Source organism: Oncorhynchus masou, chromosome 4 (assembly GCF_036934945.1).
Source record: "Oncorhynchus masou masou isolate Uvic2021 chromosome 4, UVic_Omas_1.1, whole genome shotgun sequence".
Lineage (NCBI taxonomy): Eukaryota > Metazoa > Chordata > Actinopteri > Salmoniformes > Salmonidae > Oncorhynchus > Oncorhynchus masou.
In genome coordinates, this window is record NC_088215.1 from 9,667,900 (window position 1) to 9,693,938 (window position 26,039).

A 26,039-nucleotide genomic window follows, 5' to 3' on the forward strand; every position below is an offset into this window, starting at 1 on the left:
TCATGACACTTATTGTTACAGATTCTCCCGCCTTTGAGCTTTTTAACTTCATGCAGCTCACTCCACCCGTCACCTGATGGCGCCAGAGAGACTAGGGCAGGGACATGTGGGTACGCAGACCCGTGAGCAAGTGTAGCCCCTCATGATGAATCAGATTTTTGTTGTGTCTCCCACTCCCTTCAAAATGACCCATCCCTGGACTAGAGGGATCATAAACTGTCTCCCAAAACTTCCTGTGACTTCCGCTACCAGGCTTTGCAGGCCACCGATAGGTTGCTTGGGGGCAGAAGACCCGACAGTCCTTCTGCTGGCTTTAGGTCAGAGCCTCCTCAATCTCTCTCCAGGTGGACAAGAGTGATGGAGTGCGTGGATTGAAGTGAGCGATGTTGTTATTGAAACATGCATTTAGAGTTGGTTGTTACGATGGCCAGTTGTTAATAGTAGTTGATGCAATCTATGTGTTATTCAGTCCTTTGCTTATGTCACTATCTCCTTATACCATGTGTGTCGAACTCTTTTTACCCTGGAGGCCGCGTTCCGTCTTCAACAAGGTCCGGAGGTCCACACTGAAAATTGGTTATACTGTATTTCCTTGCCATCAAAATTGCTAAACATAGTCCTCTATTCATCGTTTTTGTGTGTTTCCGATGCTCCCTGACTGTCTAGTGATTGTTAGCGAGCTGGACAGTCAAGAAACGGTATAAATATAGGTCCATTATCATTTCTACTGTTTCCATTTTTATTTTAGTAATTTTAAAGTATATTGAGTTAGACCCCCCCCCCCCCCCCCCCCAAAAAAAAAAAAATCAGCTGCAGGTCTTTTATTACTCACACCACCTGTGGCCCGGATTAGACCCCCTCAGGCCTTATGTTTGACATCCCGGCCTTATACAGTCAATATTATAATTGCTCTTTTGCTATTACTCAGAACCACATCCATCTCATACGTATGTTCTCTGGAAATAAAGTTTTCTATTGTGTGTAACTCTCTGTGAGGTTGCCTTATTCCTCTGAATGGAACATGTGTCGGTGTGTCACAGACCAGCCCAACTGGGGAACCGCTCTCTTTCACTGTTATGACTGTTCATAACACTGTTATGACTGGTTCATGAAGGCATTATGACAGGCTGCTTCAAGTAAGTGATGCACACAAGGACTTTGTCAATGCTGCGGTCTGTAAATAAAGCTTTGAAACCAAGAGAACATGCAAATCAACTCAGTAAAATACATTTATTGACAGTAAAAGTTCAGTCGTCTTAATTGTACCTTAATTTTTACACAAAAATATCAAAATACTTTACAGGGCATTAAATCTGAATATTGGCAAATTCATTGATTAATTCTCTCTAACAAATACACTGTACATTGACAACAATGCTTGTCTTTTCTTAAATGCAGTGCTCAACTTAAATTTCATAAAACATTTTTTGAGAACAGTGCATTTAAAAACTATGCGTAGTCAAACTTGGTATTTAGCTACTGATTTGCGAGACTTAACTGCATTTCATGCATTTTATGTCCCAAGAAGTTAGTTCCATTTTCGTCAAACTTCATTGAGAGAGAGGTGCTTAAATATGATGTAATACATAACAGATACACATAACAACATACCTACATAATAACATGGATTATCTTGGTTACCCAAACTTCAAAGCTTAGAAAATGAATGTGTCTATACACAAACACATTTAAGTATACAATTTGCACTCAAACAATAAAAAAAAAAGTATATATATATAAAAAAAAGATTTACATTTATTGGGCCAAATTGCCCCAGTGCAACATGGGAAAGATTCCCTTTCAAGATTCCTTCGAGGTACTCTTTCAGTCAAAACAACCTCTTTGACATGTTCTTTCCTAGATTTTTTTTTTTATACCTTAATCGTACAACAACTCATAAGGACGTACTTGTTCAACCGCAGATCTCCTTCGGAAGTCCTTGTCAATGTGGCGGAATAGGCTCATGTGTTGTCAACGTTAACATTCTCCTATCGTCTCGTTGCTACAGCATTTTAACCAACTAACAATAGTCGCTTGAAAGCTCCTCACTGTTAAACTAACAACAAAAACAGAACAGATCTAATACTTACCGGATATCACATGTACGGGGAGGTCAATATCGAGGTCGCAAATGGAAAACTAACCCACATTTGGGAATGATCGTTGACCGTAGTTAAATGAGGAAATGAGTGAATAAGATTAGTAACGAACACCGCAAAGGAAAAATATTATTCCAGTCTAACAGTGAGTTACAAGACCTGGGAGAATGGCCAATGTTAATAGATTAGCTTGATCCCAGCACAGAAGGACCTGGTGTTAGGTGCCACACAGGAAAGGAGATGTAGTAAAGAAAGTTACATATTAGAGTTACATACTTGACATCATGATCTCAGTAGTAAGACATACTGTACATAATAAGTGTTACTAGAATGACGTAACAGATGTCATGGGCAGTCGTATCATAACAGATAAAGTCACCTGATGACAATTGAATCAACATTTGAACCTGATGACACCAATAAGAGTTTGAGTCACAGATGTATAAGAACATAGTCACAAATACCATGACTGCTATGTCATTACTATGACCGCATTTCTATAGATCTTAAGACAAAGTCAAGTGATACCATCTAACATGGGATGTTGCTTGTCAGTTCTTCTAAAACACTGAGCAGCATCTTAAGACACAATTTACAGATGATTTGAGACTTACCAATAAACATATTTTCATTTTACAATTGTTGACATTATCACCGTTGCCTATCGATAGTATAAATGGTAAGATTGAAAGGAGTGCTTTCACCAAAATCTGAAATAACGGTAAATGTAACCAGAACAAAAACTAGATTAAGAAATGAAAAAGACAAAAGAAGCTGCCTTTTGGCTGTTAAGTGTGAGTTGAATGTTCCTCAGTAATTCTAGCGTTATTTTAAGGCATTGACAACTATACAGTATTGCTAAAAGAACAACTAGTTTCCCGGGCATCAACAGAACAATATGTACAACAGAAACGAATAAGAAAACACTAACACTTCAGGATAGAGTGCAAAATATTCATACTAATCAATCATTAACTTATCAATTCCAAGTATCCAAATGTCCCTTATTAGGTTATATCATCAGCAAAGTACACATGGGTTGAGGAAACAAAAATATTAATTTCTTACATATTTACTTGGGACAATTTTCAAATGTTTGGTTTCGTTTGATTAATCTTGGCAGCGGCACACATATTGAAGATCATACATTCTCTCTAAATTCTCAGGGGTGGACTGAGGCATAGTTCGCACTCTACACTGTCAATGCCAGTCCCCAGATCATTTGATGCCAGCCTGTAGCTGTGACATTTAATAGGATAGAATAGGAATATCATAGTTGTATAATATATGGGAGGGAAGAAAATGAAAGGAAGACAGACCTTGAGGAAGACAGTTGATGTTTAGAGATGTTTCAGACAGATTGTCCTCAACAAGGATGTTTAGAGGGATACATTGGTTCCACAGGGGTATAATTGCTTAAGTGGAGGGTCAGTGCTTCAGTAATGTTATGGCCTAAGGACACTTTGGCCCAAAACACTCACACCCAAATTCCAAGTCGACACTTAGCCCGACCCATAGGCACTCCAGGAGATCTAAAAGGATTGGATAGGTTTAAAGTTTACCATGTCTTCTGATTGGCTAGGTGGAATAGTCATCATGTTGTTTTACGCTCATCGAATCATTTCAGATCTCAGGAAGTGCCTTGAGAGTAGCGGCTAGGGGTTGATTTGGAATTGATCACCAGAGTCCAATTTCTATGCTGGACCCCAATACTCTCCACATTTACCGTCAGGACACCAGAATCTCTGGCTCTTGCTACAAGAGTGAACCCAATTGGTCTAGCAAACAGATTAGTGCAATTCAATTACAGACCACCGTATTCATGCTCTCTGAAAGCTGCCTACACACACACAGACCTGGAAGAAAAAAAAACGTCCTCAAATAAAAGGAATTCAATGCATAAGAAATAAAACATAACCGTTTAAATCGATTCCATTATACATTCATAAAAGAGGGGGAAAGACAGAGATGATAGAAGACCGAGAGTTCAAGAGTCTTTCAGATGGAGATTAAAGGTGACATTAGTTTCTGATGGAACAGCTCAATTACTTTCCTTTCCCCTGTTATAGCTGCTGTTATAGCTGCTGTTATAGCTGCTGTTATAGCTGCTGCTATGGCTGCTGTTATAGCTGCAACAGTTCAGACACGAAGATAACATATCAGCCATTGTTGTCTCCGCCCTTCTCTCCCACCCCCTGAAATGAAACACATTTAAAACTGACCTGTGAGTTTAGATGTTTGGCCAACACATACATGTATCAACATTATATCCTCAGGTTTAACAGCATTACAAAGCAAGTCAACCTTGAAGAAAGGTTTATATTTTAAAGCTTCAGTCGATTGTGAATTGACATATACAATGGCCTATTCAAATAAGGAGTCTCGAACAACTGCATATCGGCACTCACCCCGGGCTTGTGAAGTGCATTCTCCTGCAGGCCGAAGAGGGGGTTTCCCTGGCCACCCTGCAGGGGCGAGGCCCCCAGGTTTGGGGACTGGGCAGTGGGGGTGGAGGTGAGGGCCCCGGTCAGTGTGAGGCGCTGTAGCTCCCTCTGCCACTGCTGCTGCAGCATCTGATAGACCACCAGCTGCTGCTCCTGAGACACACAGCCCAAAGATATAAGGGACTTGAACATGGGCAGTGATATGCACATCCAAAATGAATCTACCGGTGCCGGGCCAGAAAAAGACTGCAGCATATGCTGTTTTTTTTCTCCATTTATTTTTGGGGACCAAAATAAACCTGACCATGGTCACACTCATTGAATAATTAGGGGTTAACAGTCAATCAGATTGGTAACCTTTTAAAATAATTTGGAACAGAGAAACTAGAGGCCATGAATAACTTGGGCAAAAACCAAAGACAACTCATGACCTCGTCCATCATAGGTCAGGACAATCCAATCCAACAGCTCCTGGCTATGGTGCAAGCTTTAAAGACAACTGTCGAAAATCATGGAGTAGTTTTGGAGAAGCTGAGGTTTCAGATGGCACCTTCTAGCACAAATTCCAGTCCGAAACAATACACCAACGCAGCTCCCAGCGTTGGCATTAGCTACACCCGATCAAGGTCAGGCAATACCTGAACCACCAGCAATGGGCTGCCATTCCAGGGCTGCAGCCGCTACCAATCACCTCTGCCACCTCACCTCCAGACTCATCCTATCCAACCTCAACCTATAGCGCCCCCTAACAAGCCAAGCTCCAAAGAAAAAATCAGATATTACACGTCCATTTAAAACACTGCAATTCCAATCCACAGTGGCCCATCAACTTCAAACTTGTCATCACTATCATAGACACCCCTAAGACGAACCACACTGAATTTGGTAATATATATAAAAAAACAAGGAAACTATTAATAACTAATACTTTGCATTTGTAACACTAATGCTCAAAATCATCTCATGAACCACGTCAGATACACTCCAGATGTTGTATTTAGAATCATGATTGCACATAAAGGAAGATAATTCCTACATGATCGAGTGATCTTCTGTCCTTTTTGTCATCCTGTGAACCCCGTTCATTGCTGCTCACAGCTATATTTTAATAATGTACAGTAGAAGTCGGAAGTTTACACACACCGTAGCCAAATACATTTAAACGTAGTTTTTCACAATTCCTGACATTTAATCCTAGTGAAAGAAATCCCTGTATTAGGTCAGTTAGGATCACCACTATATTTTAAGAATGTGAAATGTCAGAATAATAGTAGAGAGAATTATTTATTTAAACTTTTATTTCTTTCATCACATTCCCACTGGGTCAGAAGTTTACATACACTCAATTAGTATTTGATTGCCTTTAAATTGTTTAACTTGGGTCAAACGTTTCAGGTAGCCTTCCACAAGCTTCGAACAATAAGATGGTTGAATTTTGGCCCATTCCTCCAACAGAGCTGGTGTAACCGTGTCAGGTTTGTAGGCCTCCTTGCTCACACACGTTTTTTTCAGTTCTGCCCACAAACTTTCTATAGGATTGAGGTCAGGGCTTTGTGATGGCCACTCCAATACCTTGACCTGGTTGTCCTTAAGCCATTTTGCCACAACTTTGGAAGTTTGCTTGGGGTTGTTGTCCATTTGGAAGACCCATTTGCGAACAAGCTTTAAATTCCTGACTGATGTCTTGAGATGTTGCTTCAATATATCCACATTATTTCACTCACAATGCCATCTATTTCGTGAAGTGCACCAATCCCTCCTGCAGCAAAGCACCCCCACAACATGATGCTGCCTCTTTGTCCCCATGTGCAGTTGCAAACTGTAGTCTGGCTTTTTATGGCGGTTTTGGAGCAGTGGCATCTTCCTTGCTGAGCAGCCTTTCAGGTTATGTCGATATAGGACTCGTTTTACTGTGGATATAGGTACTTTTGTACCTGTTTCCTCCAGAATCTTCACAAGGTCCTTTGCTGTTGTTTTGGGATTGATTTGCACTTTTCGCACCGAAGTCCGTTCATCTCTAGGAGACAGAACACGTCTCCTTCCTGAGCAGTATGACGGCTGAGTGGTCCCATGGTGTTAATACTTGCGTACTAATGTTTGTACAATTGAACGTGGTACCTTCAGGCGTTTGGAAATTGCTCCCAAGGATGAACCAGACTTGTGGAGATCTACAATTGATTTTTTGAGGTCTTGGCTGATTTCTTTTGATTTTCCCATGATGTCAAGCAAAGAGACACTGGGTATGAAGGTAGGCCTTGAAATACATTCACAGGTACACCTCCAATTAACTCAAATTATGTCAATTATCCTATCAGAAGCTTCTAAAGCCATGACATAATTTTCTGGAATTTTCCAAGCTGTTTAAAGGCACAGTCAACTTCGAGTATGTAAACTTCTGACCCTCTGGACTTGTGATACAGTGAATTATAAGCGAAATAATCTGTCTGTAAACAATTGTTGGGAAAATGACTTGTGTCATGCACAAAGAAGATGTCCTAACCGACTTGCCAAAACTATAGTTTGTTAACAAAAATTTAGTGGAGTGGTTGAAAAAACTAGTTTTAATGACTCCAACCTAAGTGTACGTAAACTTCCTACTTCAACTGTATCTCTTATTTCGGTCCTGATAATTCATCCATTAATACGGTTTCAGCTTTATTTTAACTTCTTACGATGACCCATCTTATCATCATGGTTGTGTTGTATTGCGTTACCAAACATCAAGAGCATGTACTGCAAGTGTTTGCATGTCTGAGTGTGTTTGTACGGCATGGTAGAGTCTTTACTGGAGTGAAGTGCTGCTGGAGAAGGAGCTGCTTCTGCTGCTCAGACAGGAGGGAAGACCTGAAACACAACCATGTTCAATATTACTCATCATGTGACTCTTCCAGTCCAAACAACACTTACCCAGTCAACCCATTAGTCACAACAAAAATCAATTACAGTAACAGTCTAGACCAGAATCAGTCAGCACAGCCAGTCACAACAAGACGATATAAAAATGTATCCCTGTCACAAAAAGAATGGCCGTGGCTATCACAACAACAACAACTGATCAACAGCAATCAACAAACAACATCCGCACAAAACAATCAACCAACAGTATCACCAACCATTATACTTTTCTGGTGATCAGACAGAGAGAAGGTACTCACGGACTCATGCTCTTGGGGATTTGCAGGCCCTGTGCCAGTCCCTGGGGGCCCAAAGGAGGAGGCTGGGGCCGCAGGGCCGGCAGGGTGGGCTGGGGTCCGTTCTGGACAGGTGACTGGATCACCCCGTTCAGGCTGCCCAGCACGCCGTTCATGTTCAGCTGGGGACTTCCTGCTAGGGAGACCATGAGCCCGCCCACCATGGAACTGCTGGCCTGACTGAGGCCCCCCAGGCTGTCAGTCAAACCCCGCCCACCCAGCCCGTTCAGCAAGGGCTGGCCGAAAGAGGCGGGACTCTGCTGTGGGGGCGGAGTGCTCTGGAAGGAGAGGGAGGAGCTACTGCGGGAGGGACTACCAGAGTGGAGCTCCTAGAGTCGGAAGAGAAAAACACATTGTAAAACTATTAGGACAGTTATGGTTCATCTAAAGGTGAAATCTGTGAGTTTCATTTCCCCATATTTCATATATTAACATTCCCTCAAATGTAGTAACACGCATGCCCCGCCCACCTGAGGATTTGTCTTTTTCACCCATCTACTTCCTGTGTTTGAGGGGTGAAAATCCACTTGTCACTTAAATTTCGCTGGATCAATTGCTTTCATTTTACTCCTGTGACTCTTTCATACTCTTGATTATGCCTGTTGTTTTTTCCCGTTAATGTTCGTAATGACCTGTCAAACACACTCTGGTAATGGCTAAAATGGCCTCAATGAAATGCATCGTCTTTACACTGATTCTGTAAAAAACGCTAAAGCTTGATTAGGGATTTAACGCACCATCTTGACACCTCCATCACAAGAAAAATAACTTTCTTTTAATGGGTGTTCATTTTTTTGCGGAATTTGGAAAAGTAATCATTTAATACAGTTGAAATGTTTACAAATTAGACGCTCTGAAATGAAAGCATCTTCCGGAAATGAACACTCGGATTATAGTGATATTAGTTTGATCTTGCAAATGTAAAGTATGTTTAGATAGGTGTAATCTAGAGTGAAGCGTGTTGATTTTCACTCTGAGGGTATCCTGCTATTGACACACTTGTTGAATTATGCAAGGGAACGTGAGAACAACAGGGGCAGTTAAGCCAGCGCAGGTGAGTGCAGGCAGGGTCGACAGAGGTCGTGTTTGGGGGTTGCAGCCCTGTGCCACCCCTTTATGTTAATTTATCCCTATATGCAAATAAAACCTCCTGTATTTATGCAAACGACGCATATAGAATTGTCTTTATTTTAACACAAAATATCCCCCAAAATACCTAATACAATAAGAACATTTATATATGAGTGCATTCTAATAAAAAAAGTGACATTTTACAATAAATTGAATACCTGAATTCCTACCAAAATCCCTAAACTGATTATTCGTCCGAGCCAGTAAGATGAGTATCTTCATCCATTGTCCTTCTGTTGCATTTTTAGCAATTTAGATGACCGTTGCTACTCAATGTACAAACAAGTAGAGGCAGCACGTTTGATTGGAAATGAAACCCAGATATCCCCTTTAATGCTACAGTTGGCGATAAAGGGCAAGAGTATTGTATAAGTAACTACACAGTGGGTTCAGGTGTTGGCCAGTACTAAGTAAGGCGTGGTGGGCACAAAGGAGTTCTCACCTCGGATGAGGTGATGAAGGAGGTATCATTCAGGAAGCAGCATTTAGACAGGGGACTCTTATTGGTGCTGAGGGGGTCTATAGGGACAAGAGAGGTACACACATAGGGATATAGATACAGGGACAGGGAACCAACTACAAAAAAAAAACACAACACACAACTGTCTAGATTATAATGACAAAAACAAGGTTTGTTTTGGGGGATGGTGACACTCTTTTCCAGACTAGCAAACTGACTCTATCAACGAATGAGTTAAGGAGGATGGGAAGCTTCTGAGAGGAGGTGAATGAGAGGAGGGTTTCCTGAGTCTGACCGTGTGCGGAGGAGAGGAAGCTGATGTGGGTGGTGGTGGGCACTAGGCCCTGGGCGGAGTGGTGGGAGTGATGGACCTGCGGGGGGAAGGGACAGGCCATCTCCACGTTGAGCAGCTGCAGCCGCTCCTTCTTGGCCGTCAGGCTGAGAATCTGGTCCTGGAGACGCTGGTTCTCCTGCTGCAGCGAGTGGAGGGACTGGAGCATCTCTACAACTGGTGGAGAGAGAGAGAGATGGAAAGGGGAGGGAGAGGGGGGAAGAGACCGGGAAAAGGGGTAGGAAAGAAAGTGAGTGAGTGTAGAGCACTGTATTAGAGCCAGTTTCATTTTTTTGTTACAGTTTCCATACTAAGCCATTTTATTTTAAATATATATTTTTTTAACTAGGCAAGTCAGTTAAGAACAAATTCTTATTTACAATGATGGCCTAGGAACAGTGGGTTAATTGCCTTGTTCAGGGATAGAACGACAGATTTTTACCTGGTCAGCTCAGGGATTTGAACTTGCAACCTTTCGGATTTACTGGCCCAATGCTCTAACCCCTAGTCTACCTGCCGCTACCGGCCATGATACACTAATGATCATCGCAGAACAGCACAGCGCATTTTAAAGGATCTGAAAGCAGGCGTATCAGACTGACTCGGGTTGATAAGAATCCACTTCCTCTTCAAAGGGTCCAAAAATACATTTCACATCGGGTGTGTATGACCGACTCTGTCACAAAGGCAGACACATCGCCCAAAAAAGACCAACTGAAAATCCTCAGAGAATGAAGATATATTATAGACTGCCACAAAGAATCCCAGTGTACTTACTGTTGGCACCCATCTCTCCGTTGCCATGCTTCTCCAGGAGGAGCTCTATGTGGGAGCTGGATGGAGGGACGTTTTCAGGGCGCCCTCTGACCCCAGGGCCCACACCCTCCCTCTGGTCAAACAGTAGAGGCAGACAGCTCATAGGAGACCTGAGAGAATAACAGTGGTAAATGAACAGGCATATGGCTACAGAGAACAGAAACAGATTGAAATGGAATAACGTTGGTACACAAGAGACCGAATGAAATGGAATAACGTTGGTACACAAGAGACAGAATGAAATGGAATAACGTTGGTACACAAGAGACAGAATGAAATGGAATAACGTTGGTACACAAGAGACAGAATGAAATGGAATAACGTTGGTACACAAGAGACAGAATGAAATGGAGTAACGTTGGTACACAAGAGACAGAATGAAATGGAATAACGTTGGTACACAAGAGACAGAATGAAATGGAATAACGTTGGTACACAAGAGACAGAATGAAATGGAATAACGTTGGTACACAAGAGACAGAATGAAATGGAATAACGTTGGTACACAAGAGACCGAATGAAATGGAATAACGTTGGTACACAAGAGACAGAATGAAATGGAATAACGTTGGTACACAAGAGACAGAATGAAATGGAATAACGTTGGTACACAAGAGACAGAATGAAATGGAATAACGTTGGTACACAAGAGACAGAATGAAATGGAATAACGTTGGTACACAAGAGACAGAATGAAATGGAATAACGTTGGTACACAAGAGACAGAATGAAATGGAATAACGTTGGTACACAAGAGACAGAATGAAATGGAATAACGTTGGTACACAAGAGACAGAATGAAATGGAATAACGTTGGTACACAAGAGACAGAATGAAACGGAATAACGTTGGTACACAAGAGACAGAATGAAATGGAATAACGTTGGTACACAAGAGACAGAATGAAATGGAGTAACGTTGGTACACAAGAGACAGAATGAAATGGAATAACGTTGGTACACAAGAGACAGAATGAAATGGAATAACGTTGGTACACAAGAGACAGATTGAAATGGAATAACGTTGGTACACAAGAGACAGAATGAAATGGAATAACGTTGGTACACAAGAGACAGAATGAAATGGAATAACGTTGGTACACAAGAGACAGAATGAAATGGAATAACGTTGGTACACAAGAGACAGATTGAAATGGAATGGTAAAGTATACACAAGTAAAAGTGACAGTATGAGAGAACAGTGTTGATAGTGACAGTGAGAGAGAACAGTGTTGATAGTGACAGTATGAGAGAATAGTGTTGATAGTGACAGTGAGAGAGAACAGTGTTGATAGTGACAGTATGAGAGAACAGTGTTGATAGTGACAGTGAGAGAGAACAGTGTTGATAGTGACAGTGAGAGAGAATAGTGTTGATAGTGACAGTGAGAGAGAACAGTGTTGATAGTGACAGTATGAGAGACCAGTGTTGATAGAGACAGTATGAGAGAACAGTGTTGATAGTGACAGTGAGAGAGAACAGTGTTGATAGTGACAGTATGAGAACAGTGCTGATAGTGACAGTATGAGAGAACAGTGTTGATAGTGACAGTGAGAGAGAACAATGTTGATAGTGACAGTATGAGAGAACAGTGCTGATAGTGACAGTATGAGAGAACAGTGTTGATAGTGACAGTGAGAGAGAACAATGTTGATAGTGACAGTGAGAGAGAACAGTGTTGATAGTGACAGTGAGAGAGAATAGTGTTGATAGTGACAGTGAGAGAGAACAGTGTTGATAGTGACAGTGAGAGAGATAGTGTTGATAGTGACAGTGAGAGAGAACAGTGTTGATAGTGACAGTGAGAGAGAACAGTGTTGATAGTGGCAGTGAGAGAGAATAGTATTGCTAGTGACAGTGAGAGAGAACAGTGTGGATAGTGACAGTGAGAGATAAAAGTGTCGATAGTGACAGTGAAAGAGAACAGTGTTGATAGTGACAGTATGAGAGAATAGTGCTGATAGTGACAGTGAGAGAGAATAGTATTGATAGTGACAGTGAGAGAGAATAGTGTTGATAGTGGCAGTGAGAGAGAACAGTGTTGATAGTGGCAGTGAGAGAGAATAGTATTGCTAGTGACAGTGAGAGAGAACAGTGTGGATAGTGACAGTGAGAGATAAAAGTGTCGATAGTGACAGTGAAAGAGAACAGTGTTGATAGTGACAGTATGAGAGAATAGTGCTGAGAGTGACAGTGAAAGAGAACAGTGTTGATAGTGACAGTGAGAGAACAGTGCTAATAGTGACAGTGAGGGAGCAGTGTTGATAGTGACAGTGAGAGAGAATAGTGTTGATAGTGACAGTGAGAGAGAACAGTGTTGATAGTGACAGTGAGAGAGAACAGTGTTGATAGTGACAGTGAGAGAGAACAGTGTTGATAGTGACAGTGAGAGAGAACAGTGTTGATAGTGACAGTATGAGAGAATAGTGCTGATAGTGACAGTGAAAGAGAACAGTGTTGATAGTGACAGTGAGAGAACAGTGCTAATAGTGACAGTGAGGGAACAGTGTTGATAGTGACAGTGAGAGAGAACAGTGTTGATAACAGTGAGAGTAGAGTCAAACAGAAACTTACTGTGAGGAAAGGCTCTCTCGTGGCGAGTTGTCGTGACATGGGAAGCGACAGTCGTCCATCTCGGACTCTGAGAGGAGAGAGAGCAATCCTGATAAACTACCAGGGAGCTACAGTAGGGGAGACTGGGGTAGGTTGAGCCGTTCTTTACATTCAGCATCACTCCGTCAAGGGAAACATACCATGTCTTTCTCTTTTGAAAACATTGCTTGTCCAAAAAAAAGTGGTCTCTTCGCACAACTTAGCTGAGCTGTGGGACAGGGTAAGTTAAGTTGAGCTGTGGGACAGGGTAAGTTAAGTTGAGCTGTGGGACAGGGTAGGTTAAGTTGAGCTGTGGGACAGGGTAAGTTAAGTTGAGCTGTGGGACAGGGTAAGTTAAGTTGAGCTCTGGGACAGGGTAAGTTAAGTTGAGCTGTGGGACAGGGTAGGTTAAGTTGAGCTGTGGGACAGGGTAAGTTGAGTTGAGCTGTGGGACAGGGTAAGTTAAGTTGAGCTGTTAAGTTGAGCTGTGGGACAGGGTAAGTTAAGTTGAGCTGTGGGACAGGGTAAGTTAAGTTGAGCTGTGGGACAGGGTAAGTTAAGTTGAGCTGTGGGACAGGGTAAGTTAAGTTGAGCTGTGGGACAGGGTAAGTTAAGTTGAGCTGTGGGACTGGGTAAGTTAAGTTGAGCTGTGGGACAGGGTAAGTTAAGTTGAGCTGTGGGACAGGGTAAGTTAAGTTGAGCTGTGGGAAAGGGTAAGTTAAGTTGAGCTGTGGGACAGGGTAAGTTAAGTTGAGCTGTGGGACAGGGTAAGTTAAGTTGAGCTGTGGGACAGGGTAAGTTAAGTTGAGCTGTGGGAAAGGGTAAGTTAAGTTGAGCTGTGGGACAGGGTAAGTTAAGTTGAGCTGTGGGACAGGGTAAGTTAAGTTGAGCTGTGGGACAGGGTAGGTTAAGTTGAGCTGTGGGACAGGGTAGGTTAAGTTGAGCTGTGGGACAGGGTAAGTTAAGTTGAGCTGTGGGACAGGGTAAGTTAAGTTGAGCTGTGGGACAGGGTAGGTTAAGTTGAGCTGTGGGACAGGGTAGGTTAAGTTGAGCTGTGGGACAGGGTAGGTTAAGTTGAGCTGTGGGACAGGGTAGGTTAAGTTGAGCTGTGGGACAGGGTAAGTTAAGTTGAGCTGTGGGACAGGGTAAGTTAAGTTGAGCTGTGGGACAGGGTAAGTTAAGTTGAGCTGTGGGACAGGGTAAGTTAAGTTGAGCTGTGGGACAGGGTAGGTTAAGTTGAGCTGTGGGACAGGGTAAGTTAAGTTGAGCTGTGGGACAGGGTAGGTTAAGTTGAGCTGTGGGACAGGGTAAGTTAAGTTGAGCTGTGGGACAGGGTAAGTTAAGCCGCATACACATTTCTGTACTAAATTAAATATTTAAAAAATACCTTATTAAAACCATGCCTATCTTAATTTCCCAGAACACAATTCAACACAATCACAATCGCTTTTTGTCTTTTAATCATTTAAAGCATCTTTTAACAGAGGCTTTACACCTAAGGCCCTGTTGTTAACTCATATCCCTGAGATAATGCCTTGATTTTTTTTCTGCCTGGGAAGAAAACACTTCAATTTGCTCAACTTGTCATTGGCTCAACTTACCACATGACCATTGGCTCAACTTACCCCATGACCATTGGCTCAACTTACCCCATGGCCATTGGCTCAACTTACCCCATGGCCATTGGCTCAACCCACCCCATGACCATTGGCTCAACTTACCCCATGGCCATTGGCTCAACTTACCCCATGGCCATTGGCTCAACTCACCCCATGACCATTGGCTCAACTTACCCCATGGTCATTGGCTCAACTTACCCCATGGTCATTGGCTCAACTTACCCCATGGTCATTGGCTCAACTTACCCCATGGCCATTGGCTCAACTTACCCCATGACCATTGGCTCAACTTACCCCATGACCATTGGCTCAACTTACCCCATGGCCATTGGCTCAACTTACCCCATGGCCATTGGCTCAACTCACCCCATGACCATTGGCTCAACTTACCCCATGACCATTGGCTCAACTTACCCCATGACCATTGGCTCAACTTACCCCATGACCATTGGCTCAACTTACCCCATGACCATTGGCTCAACTTACCCCATGACCATTGGCTCAACTTACCCCATGACCATTGGCTCAACTTACCCCATGGCCATTGGCTCAACTCACCCCATGGCCATTGGCTCAACTCACCCCATGACCATTGGCTCAACTTACCCCATGACCATTGGCTCAACTTACCCCATGGCCATTGGCTCAACTTACCCCATGACCATTGGCTCAACTCACCCCATGGCCATTGGCTCAACTCACCCCATGACCATTGGCTCAACTTACCCCATGGCCATTGGCTCAACTCACCCCATGGCCATTGGCTCAACTCACCCCATGACCATTGGCTCAACTTACCCCATGACCATTGGCTCAACTTACCCCATGGCCATTGGCTCACCTTACCCCATGACCATTGGCTCAACTTACCCCATGACCATTGGCTCAACTTACCCCAATGGTCATTGGCTCAACTCACCCCATGACCATTGGCTCAACTTACCCCATGGTCATTGGCTCAACTTACCCCAATGGTCATTGGCTCAACTTACCCCAATGGTCATTGGCTCAACTTACCCCATGGTCATTGGCTCAACTCACCCCATGGAAACATTTTGACTATATTATCCCACACACAAAATGATGCCCTTTCATGCTCGGTTTAGGATCTCATACTGAAGCTTATAGAGACCCAAACTGATGTAAAGAACAATCTTTAAAATTGTCCATTTTGTTTTAGATACAAGCATCATGTAACCTCTAACACAATAAATTCATTTGACGTAAATGTATTTTTACCTAACTTGCTAACCACTTTTTCCACGTGGCTCAACCTTCCCCTTTGTCTCAATTTACCCCACTCTCCCCTATGTAACTTCATAGCAAACATAAGTATCTCACTAACGAGTGTGTGTGTGTGTGTGTGTTACCTTGAAGTGAGGTCTGGGCTTGGCTCAGTAGTGAGGGCAGTGTACGGGCAGTAGAAAAGACCCTGCCAAATGGCTGAGAGGAGCTGAGGCTGTAGGAAGAACTGGAACATGGAACATGCACCTACAAGGGTTTAACACACACAGCACAAAGTTAGGTTCTCATTTACCTGGCAACTGAATACATGTGGGATACTATTTTAGTTGTAACATGATATCGTTGATAAGCTCAGTCATGGGCTGCGTTTCAAATGGCACTATATATTCCTATGCCTATGGGCCCTGGTCAAAAGTAGTGCAGTACAGATGTAGGATCTTAATTTGATCACCCTGTTGCAGGAGAACTGTCACTATCAACACATGTTTAACTTGTCGTGTATTTGAGGTTTAAAAAGGCGCCCGAAATGTGTCATTTCCACTTTGAAATGTCAGACTTCTTTTCGAAAAAACCTATCAACTCCTACAAAAGTGTCCATTAATTAAAATCCACACAATAATAAATATTTCCTGTAGAAGCAGGATACTTTTTCTGCTGTAGCAAACTGGCTCAAATGAAGATCATACATCTGTATATAGGTAATAGTGTGCCATTTCTAAGAAGACGAAAGCTCTGCTACCTGACCCGAGCTCGACAGGCTCTGACATTATACATGGGAATTAGGGCCGGGTGGGGCCTGTTTTTTCATCAATAACTAGGGTACGTGCCGGGCCTGGGTATCACCAAATTGATGACAAAAATGTTGAAGCTGAGCCATTTGCTCGTGCTCTGCTGCGCAGTACAGTCATATCTGGCTAAGCTCGCAACATGATGTCAGAAGTGCTTCCCCCTCATCAAATATAAGGCCGGAGAGATTATTTCACAGAGTTTCGAGTGACGAAAAGTATCTAACAGCTAACTGCTCTCTCATGCCTCCTCATTGAGCAGAGTAGCCCAAGCGGAGCCGTTGCTATGGATACTCACAGACTCAGAGCCGCCATGAGCAGAGCAGGGAGCTCGTGACAGACAGAGAGGAGCGGCTAATGGATTGACTAACGCAGGAAGTTATTTCTGATTTTGGCCAGGGCCGGGCCTTAAATTTGGCAGAAGTAACCGGGCCTGGGTAGGGTAGAGCCTGAACGTCGCGGGTTAAGGCTCGAACGCAGACATGATGTTGATTTTCCCCGAGTACCTGTGGGTTGAGGGCAGAGTTGACTGGTTGAAGTGACAGCGTGGAGACGTGAGATGGCAGGAGTCCTGAAGAGAGAGCGGTGCTACATACGCCTCCGCCCAACGACAGAGGGGTGTTACAGACACCCCCACTCAAAGACAGAGGGGTGCTACAGACACCCCCACTCAAAGACAGAGGGCCCTCGTGACAGGTGTAGATTCCTAACCAAGAGAATAATATCAGACTTAATTCATAAATGCAATTCATTTATAGAACACACACACACACACACAACCACACACCTACAATTGTTGAGGTCATATCTTGTCAGAGTAGAGCAAAAGCAGGATGTCAACCCAGCCATTGACGCACATGCTCTCTATGTTGACACAACACAAAACCACAATCTAACAAATCTCTTTACAGATCACCAACTACCTAAGATTTACGACGCACGTGCAAAGTCTGCACTTCTAGTTCTGCTCAAGAAGTCATAAGCAAAAAGCGGTATACATACAAGGGTTCTTTCCTCTTATTTTTACTCAATCTCTTACTCCTCTTCATCCTTTTCTTTCTCTGTAGTGCAAATATGTACAAGCTTAAATCGGGCCGCCATTTTCTAAATGAGGCATCTTGCTTCCTGAACATCTCTAAATACACATACTTGATGATGTGTACGTTCATCATCCACAGCCACAATACATAGAAGTGCTGTGTATTATTTTCACATGCAAGTGCACACAGGAAGCGAGAGGGCTACCACACAGAGACTACGCCCGCTCAAGACGGATCTGGTGAGAGACTCACCGGAGCCGAGCAGCGTATTGCCGCGGCCTGTGGAGAAACTGACGCTAGAGGAAGTGGAGGAGGAGGGGAAGGAAGAGGAGAGGGAGGAGGTGGGCAGGGTGGAGGAGTACGCTGTGTGGGGGAGGGAGGAGGAGCTGGGGAAGAGCGAGGAGGACGAGGTGGAGGAGGAGGTTAGGGAAGGAGGTGGAGCAGGAGCCGTGTGGTGACGGTACTCCTCCTCTCGCCTCTCCATCCGCTCCCGGTTCTTGCTCCCCCGCGGGCGCCCCGGTCCGTGCCGGCTCTTCTTGTTGCCACGGTGCCTCCTCTCCCGGTGTGTTGGCAGCGGTGGTGGGGGCGTGGCCTTGTCCTCCTCTAGGTTGGCCTCCTCCAGTATAGGGGGCGTGGCTAGGTGCGGGGACTTGAGAAGTGACTTTGAAAGCTTGTAGTCCCCCGAGGAGGAGGAAGTGATTTTGCGGAGCTTGCTGCTGCCGCTGCCTATCCCACCCGAGGAGGAAGTGATGCGCATGACGGAGCCGAAGGTGGAGATGGTGACCTTGGTCTCGAAAGAGTTGGTCTCGCCCTCTGACCTCTCGTGACCCTGCGACGACCCTCCGTGAGGTCCGTCAACCGGGGTCAGGGCCGGGGGCTGCAGAGAGGCCTTGTTGTGGTATTTACTATTGTCCAATTCCTCCTCCTCTTCTTTCTCTTCTTCCTTTTCCTCCTCCCCTTCCTCGTCATCTTCCCCAGGCGCTGTCCGTCTGGTCCGCTCGTCCCGGGGCTCCTCAGCGCTGTGCTCGTCCGCTCCTCGGTCGGGGTCGCGCTCCAAACGAGAGGTAGAGGAGAACGGGAGGAGGTCTTGGGAGCCGCCACCTGGGAATACACACCGTAGTTATTCCTAAACACAGCACAATAACCAGACAACACTATACGGTGCAGTTATACCTAAACCCTTATAAAACACACGTTCAGACCAAACACAGTGAAGTTATACCAAAACAAAGAGTTCTGCACTAGAGAGTTGGTTATTCACAAACAGAACTGACTGAGAAGTTGCTTGGACACAAAACGGCAGGTTAATTGGCCCATAAAGGATTAGCTTTGTACCAGTGTTGAAGGGACTGGAGGAGCAAGAGGAAGAGGAGCAGCTCTTGCCAATGCTTCCTGTCTTCTTACTGCGGTGTCCCAGCTGGCCGTGAGAGCTCAACCTCTTCAAATTCCCCTCGCTGTCCTTGTTGCTGTGGTGACCCGACGACAACTAAATCAACAGCACAGAGAGGTCACGGGTGGAAAATGTGTCATTGGAGATCAAGAAGCGGTTTGATGTCATAGATTAATAGCCCTTTACGCTCGTTAGAAAGTATTGCGAGACGGTCCTGTTAGAGAGTTCAACCAAGGACCTGAATAAAAAACATTTTCTCAAATGTATCCACTTAGAAACGCACAATAGTTCAAACTATTTAGGAAACCAAATGGTTATACTCGGTCAATGGTGGAAGAGGATTGGTGGATGTGGGGAAAGACTAGAGAGAAAGAGAGAGTTAAGAGAGGTTAGAGACAGAGACTGAGGGCATTTAGGGCTGTACATATTGGGGTTGGCTTTACCTTGTCCATACTGCTGGATAGTGAGGACCCCAGACCATCAGATGACTTTTTATGCCTCTCCTTTTGTCTCACCTTGTCCTTGTGACTCTGAATCAAACCCAAGGGAGAGGCTGATGATTTGAGCATTCTTACAAATACTCCAATACAAACCGCACCAAGCAATAGTCAAATGCACGTTCAGTACGTACACAACAATACACAAGACACTCACCTTCCTGAGCCTGTGGTGGTGGGAGCCGTGTTTGTCCTGGGCGGGGGACGTGGAGCCCCCCCTGGAGTGGCCGAAGGAGCCGCGTTCGGTGTTCTCTCCACTGGAGCGCATCTTCCTCTGCTGCAGGACCCCGCCGAGGAGAGGCAGAGAGTCACACTGCTGCCAACCGTGACGGTCACAGGGGCAAGTACAGCTATAGGGGCAATAGCTGGACGGGCAATCGGCTAGAGCTACAGGGGAAACTAGGGGGCGGAGGCTATTTCTCCTTGCCTTGAAAAGCTATGTCTCCTTGCCTTCCTCAACGCAGTAAGTGTATGTTACAAAACCAAGAGGAAGTGGTAGTCCTTTCCAAAGCCATCTTAATACCCAACACAATACATTTTACACATTTCATTCCATTGAAATAAATAAGAACTGGAGCTCTCCTAGAAAGCTGAAAAGAGACCTGAATAACTCTGCCAGTCTCTTACCATCTTGATGTAATGGTGCTTGCAGTAGCCACAGTACTTGACGTTGTCAGCCTCAGGGCCCTCCTCCTCACACAGCAGGCCAGCCATCTGAGCACTGCACAGGGTCAGACAGTCAGACAGATGGGAGAGGACACACACACACACACACAAAAGCATGCACTCACAGTCACGCACGCACACACACGCAAACACACACACACACGCACGCACGCACACACACACACACACACACACACACACACACACACACACACACACACACACACACACACACACACACACACACACACACACACACACACACACACACACACACACACACACACACACACAGACCACTCACCAGGTGACGTGGAAGGCTTGTCGACAGCCCTGCCGGTTGCACGTCATGCAGGCCCCACACGCAGCCTTGCTCTCTCGCCCATGGTCCTCACAGATATAACACGTCTACAGAGAGGGGAGGAGGAAGATGAAACAGAAGGATGACTGACCAGAACAGATCTCCTCTTATCAACGTCAGATGTCATGTCCACCTGAAATCACTCACAGATCTAATGGGCACACTTAGCTATGGAAGGGAAATCGGGTCGTTCCACGAAATTATTGTTTTTTTTTGCATTAAATAAAAAGTTATGACTACTTAACTACCTAATTGGTGGAACGACCAATTTGTATATATGCCAAATGGCATCCCATTCCCTATAGAGCGCACTACCTTTGACCAGGGCCCATAGGGCTAAAAAGTAGTGCACTATACTCTGGTCAAAAGTAGTGCACGACATAGAGAATAGGGTTCCATTTGGGACACAGCCAGTGTGATACTGTTCAACTCTATGGGCCTCACCAGTGCCCAGACTCCAACCCTAGCCTGTCATTGATAGCAGCCTGTTATGAAACATTCTACCCCCCTACTCCTCTTCACACCTCGCTCCCCTACGGCTACCCTACGGTTATTACCCAGACAGAGGGGGCTGGCTGTCTGCCTAGCAACAGGTGCTGGACAAAAGAACAGCGGGCCTCCTTACCTTTCTTCTCTTCTACCCCTTCTTCCCTTCATCTACCCCCTCCTTCCCTTCATCTACCCCCTCCTCCTCCCCTTGTGAGCCATATGCATCATGGGCCAAAGGGAAACAGGGAGCTACTGTAAAGGAGGGAGGGAGGATGGTGGGCTTATTGAGCCTTCACCCGTTGTCTGCGTCCCAAAAGGCGCCCTATTCTCTGTGTGGTAAAGCCACTTTTGACCAGGGCCCATTTGGGATCGTGTACTATTTGGGACACGGTCCATTGTCCACTCAAACGCTCTCTGAGAATGCAGGGCAGCAAATCCTTGATGAATGGCTCTGACAACCCAGACCAGAGAGGTGCAAGCCATTTACTGTAGCTGCCCCTGACATGGTGACGCGAGGCCACTACCAGACGAGCACCCACTATCGTTCAGCAGCAGGCGTCTACGTAGCTTCCCATTGACTCGAATAGAACTGTAAATCCAATCATATAAAAGCTTTCATTCAAAAACAAATCTGTCTGGTGGGCATATGCTGAATATAGATTTTTCCACAATAGCGATCACTCAAGACCATTAGGCCTGAAAGCATGCAGACGATTGTGGGATACATGGCCCGTGACTATCCAGATGCCAACTCTAAAGGCTAAACTTGCAGAGAGGACTTAGGAAAAACTCTGGATGATCTCATGAAAGCTTTGCCCCGTGCAAAAATATACTGTATACTAATGACTGCGTGCAAATCACAAAAACGCCCTCACAACTTTGTGTGGAATTTTGAAGGTAGGTACAGAGATGGACAACCACTTACTCTGGCTAAAGAAACGATATCTCCAAATTCATTCAATCGTTTTAGGCCAATAAAATGCATTTCAAATGACGGTCAGAACGTCCTTCACAAAAGACAAACAAGGCTATAAAAGTGGAAGTGAACAGTGACGAATACCTTGATGTATCTGTCGTGAGGGACGTACTGTAGTACGATAGGCTCCATGGTGAGAACGTTGGCGAACTGCACCTCGGGAATGTAGAGTGCACAAACCACATGAGCCCAGCCTGGAGAGAACAGCTCACATTAGTACAGACACACACAAGCACGCACGCACGCACACACACACACACACACAGACACACACACACATTAACACGGGCACATTATATGATTGTAAGACAAGGGAAACGTGGAGGAAAGGAGGGATTGATGGAAAGTGGAGGATGAAGAATAGAGGAAGGAAAGTCAGCGTCCAGTAGTTTACCTCCACTGTCTGTCCTCTTGAGGGCGCCATCTTTGTGAGGGCACAGCTCACATCTCTGATGAGAAATGAGAGCACACCTCACAATAACCAACTACGCACAGTAGCTTCAATAGCACACTGTATTACCAGTGTTATTTACTACGACAGGCAGGGATATCCAGTACATTGATAGAGATCTGAATGAGTATACGGATAATATATTGATATATGGGATATATATACTCACCACTCTGGCAGCTCTCTCCTGAGACTCACATTTTCGACAGAACCACGGGCCAGTGGGCACCTGGACAATACCATAGCACGCTGTGACACACACACACGCACACACGCACACACACACATAAATAAAGACACAAATACAGACAAATCATTAGTCTACCACTCAAATGAATGAGACACAAACAAGTTACCTAACTCTTTAGTTATGTAACTAACTAACTAACTTCTTGGTATACATTCAACTTTTAATTTATCTTTTTTTTTTACTGTTGAGAGCAAGCATAGAGTAAGTAAGTAGCCTTACACAAGCCTTGGCTTGTACGAGCCGAAACGACTCATAGGAGCAAGAGCCAATCTCCTGTTTCCTTAGCGCGAAGCAGCTTGATGTACAAGTACACCCCCTGGACAGGATGCTAGTCTATCACTGGGCTTTACCCCCAATCTATCTCCTTAATGCTGAGTGCCAAGCAGAGATGCAACAGGACCCAGTTTACAGTCTTTGGTATGACTGAATCAAACTCCCAACCTTTCAGGACAGACACTCTTACCACAAGGCCACTAAATTGAGAGAAGGCATAGCCAGGGCATAAAGTTAAGTGTCACAATGATTTATATATTTCTTATTCCCGAGATGATCCCAATATTGATAGGCTATTGATGTAGGTCACCTTTTTCAAAGAGTGGTGGCGGTTTGAACGCAACCATAGTGGTTTTACTTTGCAAGACATAGCCTAATTTATAATACTATGACGTGAATATCAGTTTGTAAACTCAGATTGTATCATGTGTCGGACACAGACGATATTGTTATTGATGTTTCCTACATAGCACAATAAATAAAAGCCACGGGGGATATACTGCGAAGGTGTGCACTACTCTTACAGCCTTACAACCGTAAAGATGTACACATTAAATCACAATTCATGGCTCTTCTTCGAATCAAAACTCATGGACATATTGAGTGGCTACATTGCTGCAGGGCTGAGATACAAAATGTCAACAAAGAATGCAGATGCATCGTTGAGGAAACACTTAATCCGGAAGGCCCGATAGGCCAGCTAGTCCGCTGCCCCAGTAGTAGCAAATGCTTCCACGATGCGTAACTTTGGATCGAATAATAGCCATTCTACCAAAACCGCAAAAGCCGGCGCCATAAGGGCTCGATGTAATGTTATATGTCCCCTCTCGCACCACGGCAACGCGTGTTAAAGGAAAACACCCCCTCCCACATAAACAGACAGACACGCACGCACGTAGGCACGCACCACCCCATCCTTCCCCCAATACCGTAATTACATTGTAGTATAGCAAGCTAGTTACCCTGGTGAACAGCGACGCTGCACCCGTGCCCATCACAGTATACAAGAGGATTTTCAGCCCAGCCTCGCTCATCCGAACACACGCAGCAACCTCCAACCATTTCCCGCATACTGTTCCCATACGGTATTTGATACGGTTTTGCGGCGACTTAAATCGCCAGGGTGTCAAGTAGTCCCTGGCTTCAACAGTGTATCAAACATGGTAGTCGGTAGTCGTGCTACTCTGCAACCAAGAATGAATTTCAGCGTGGGGGTTTCGGGTACAGCGAGTTTTTCCGTGATGTCTTCCCGTCCCCCGTAGAACCGATGCAGTGCGCATGCCCACATCTGCAGAATAGTCTCACGGTGTGAAGATGACAATATTTCCATCCCTTGAAGTTGTGTGTCCTCAGTTGTCCATGCTCAATGACAATATGTATGTTCCCTTTCTACATTATAATGACCAAACAGCCCGATCTCCTGCTGTCGAAAAGCAATAATGACAAGTGTAGACTAAAGCGTGCCTCTTCTCTTTGAACGGTAGATTAAAAAAAGCACTTTAAATGCATAGCGCCATCTTTAGGGATCGGACAAAACACAAATGTCTTGGCCTACTTGCCTAAATGGAATACCCAGAGATAGTTTGGGGGAAACCATTAATATAATTCAACAATATGTAGTCCAGGCCAACTACTTTGTCGATTTATTTAGAGACTTTATAACAACTATATCCAATATGTAGGCATATTAAAAAGTATTATCATAACAGTAGTCCAGAATCAGGTAACTTATGTTGTATTAGTGGCATTATAAAGTCTCATAATGATGGTTGCTTAATCAGAGGTCAACAAAATACAATTCTAGGCTAATAATGCGTTTTATTAGGCACTTGTGTGATGTGTCATGTAAAGCATTGTTGTAAAACCTGAGACTACAAAGCCTTACCTGACTTATTACATGATCTTTCTCAGAAAGTGAAGTGAACGATGTTAGAGATGAATGCATAAACATGTGAAAAATACAATACAATACAATAATGTCTGTAATAGCCTTGTAATACAACGTTTTAATAGGCGTTTACAACAGACCTCAAAAACAAAGGATGTAATTCTCTTTCCTTGGAATGACAGACAGTCAGTCAGCCTGTGAGGCTTTTAATAGACATGTTTTTTTCAAATATTCAGCTCTGGCAACAACATCATTGGTATAATTCCCTCCAGTGGTTTTAGCATCCATCTGCTCATATGGAGGAGATGCTGTCAGCCCCCATATTGTAGGCTGCCAACGCCCATGAAAAACATACACACAATAGGTTAAACATAAACAAGATAGGTTGAACATAAACACAATAGGTTGAACATAAACACAATAGGTTAGTAGCTGCGTACGGTACTACAACATGTATGATTCATCAGCTCAATCCAGTAGTTAGTCAGTCACTACATTTCAGCTACTGCTCCTTGGTCCAGCGAGGCTACTTCTTTTCTCAACATCTGAATAGGAGCCAACCAACATCTGTGTGCCTTTGGTCGATAGGTTAGATGAATGTATATGTGACATGGTTTAGGTCTTGCCCAGGAATAAGCCAAAAGCGTGCTAATTAACTGCTAAGCCCCACCCATAATTGCAACAAGACATAACCATGTCACATATAGACTAGCGGTATTGATTATTTGTGTGTACTGAATTTATACATACAATACCAGTCCAAAGTTTGGACACACCTACTCATTTCAGGGTCTTTCTTTATTTTGGCTATTTTCCACATTGTCGAATAATAGTGAAGACACCAAAACCATGAAATTACGCATATGGAATCATGTAGTAACCAAAAAAGTCTAAAACAAATCAAAATAGATTTTATATTTGAGATTCTTCAAAGTAGCCACCCTTTGCCTTGATGACAGCTTTGCACACTCTTGGCATTCTTTCAACCAGCTTCATGAGGTGGTCACCTGGAATGCATTTCAATTAACAGGTGTGTCTTGTTAAAA

The 26,039-nt window shown here is 44.2% G+C and overlaps 1 protein-coding gene across 2 annotated transcripts; it reads right to left on the reverse strand.

Moving 5' to 3' along the window:
* Positions 1-1,216: 1,216 nt before the first annotated feature.
* On the reverse strand, positions 1,217-24,388 carry LOC135523268 (protein AF-17-like). 2 transcript variants are annotated; one of them, XM_064949945.1, is made up of 20 exons: positions 24,068-24,388; positions 22,752-22,831; positions 22,526-22,580; positions 22,216-22,325; positions 20,610-20,713; positions 20,267-20,360; positions 19,797-19,916; positions 19,586-19,672; positions 19,088-19,238; positions 18,005-18,853; positions 17,219-17,418; positions 16,053-16,173; positions 13,046-13,112; positions 10,434-10,582; positions 9,621-9,833; positions 9,308-9,384; positions 7,699-8,063; positions 7,330-7,387; positions 4,508-4,696; positions 1,217-4,294 (listed from the first exon to the last, which is right to left on the reverse strand). In XM_064949945.1, the coding sequence occupies exons 1-20, from the start codon at positions 24,174-24,176 to the stop codon at positions 4,259-4,261; spliced, it is 3,234 nt and encodes a 1,077-aa protein (XP_064806017.1). In that variant the 5' UTR covers positions 24,177-24,388; the 3' UTR covers positions 1,217-4,258. The 2 variants fall into 2 exon arrangements, with proteins under 2 accessions (XP_064806017.1, XP_064806016.1); XM_064949944.1 differs by lacking the exon at positions 1,217-4,294 and having other exon boundaries at positions 4,301-4,696.
* Between the last annotated feature and the right edge of the window lie 1,651 nt (positions 24,389-26,039).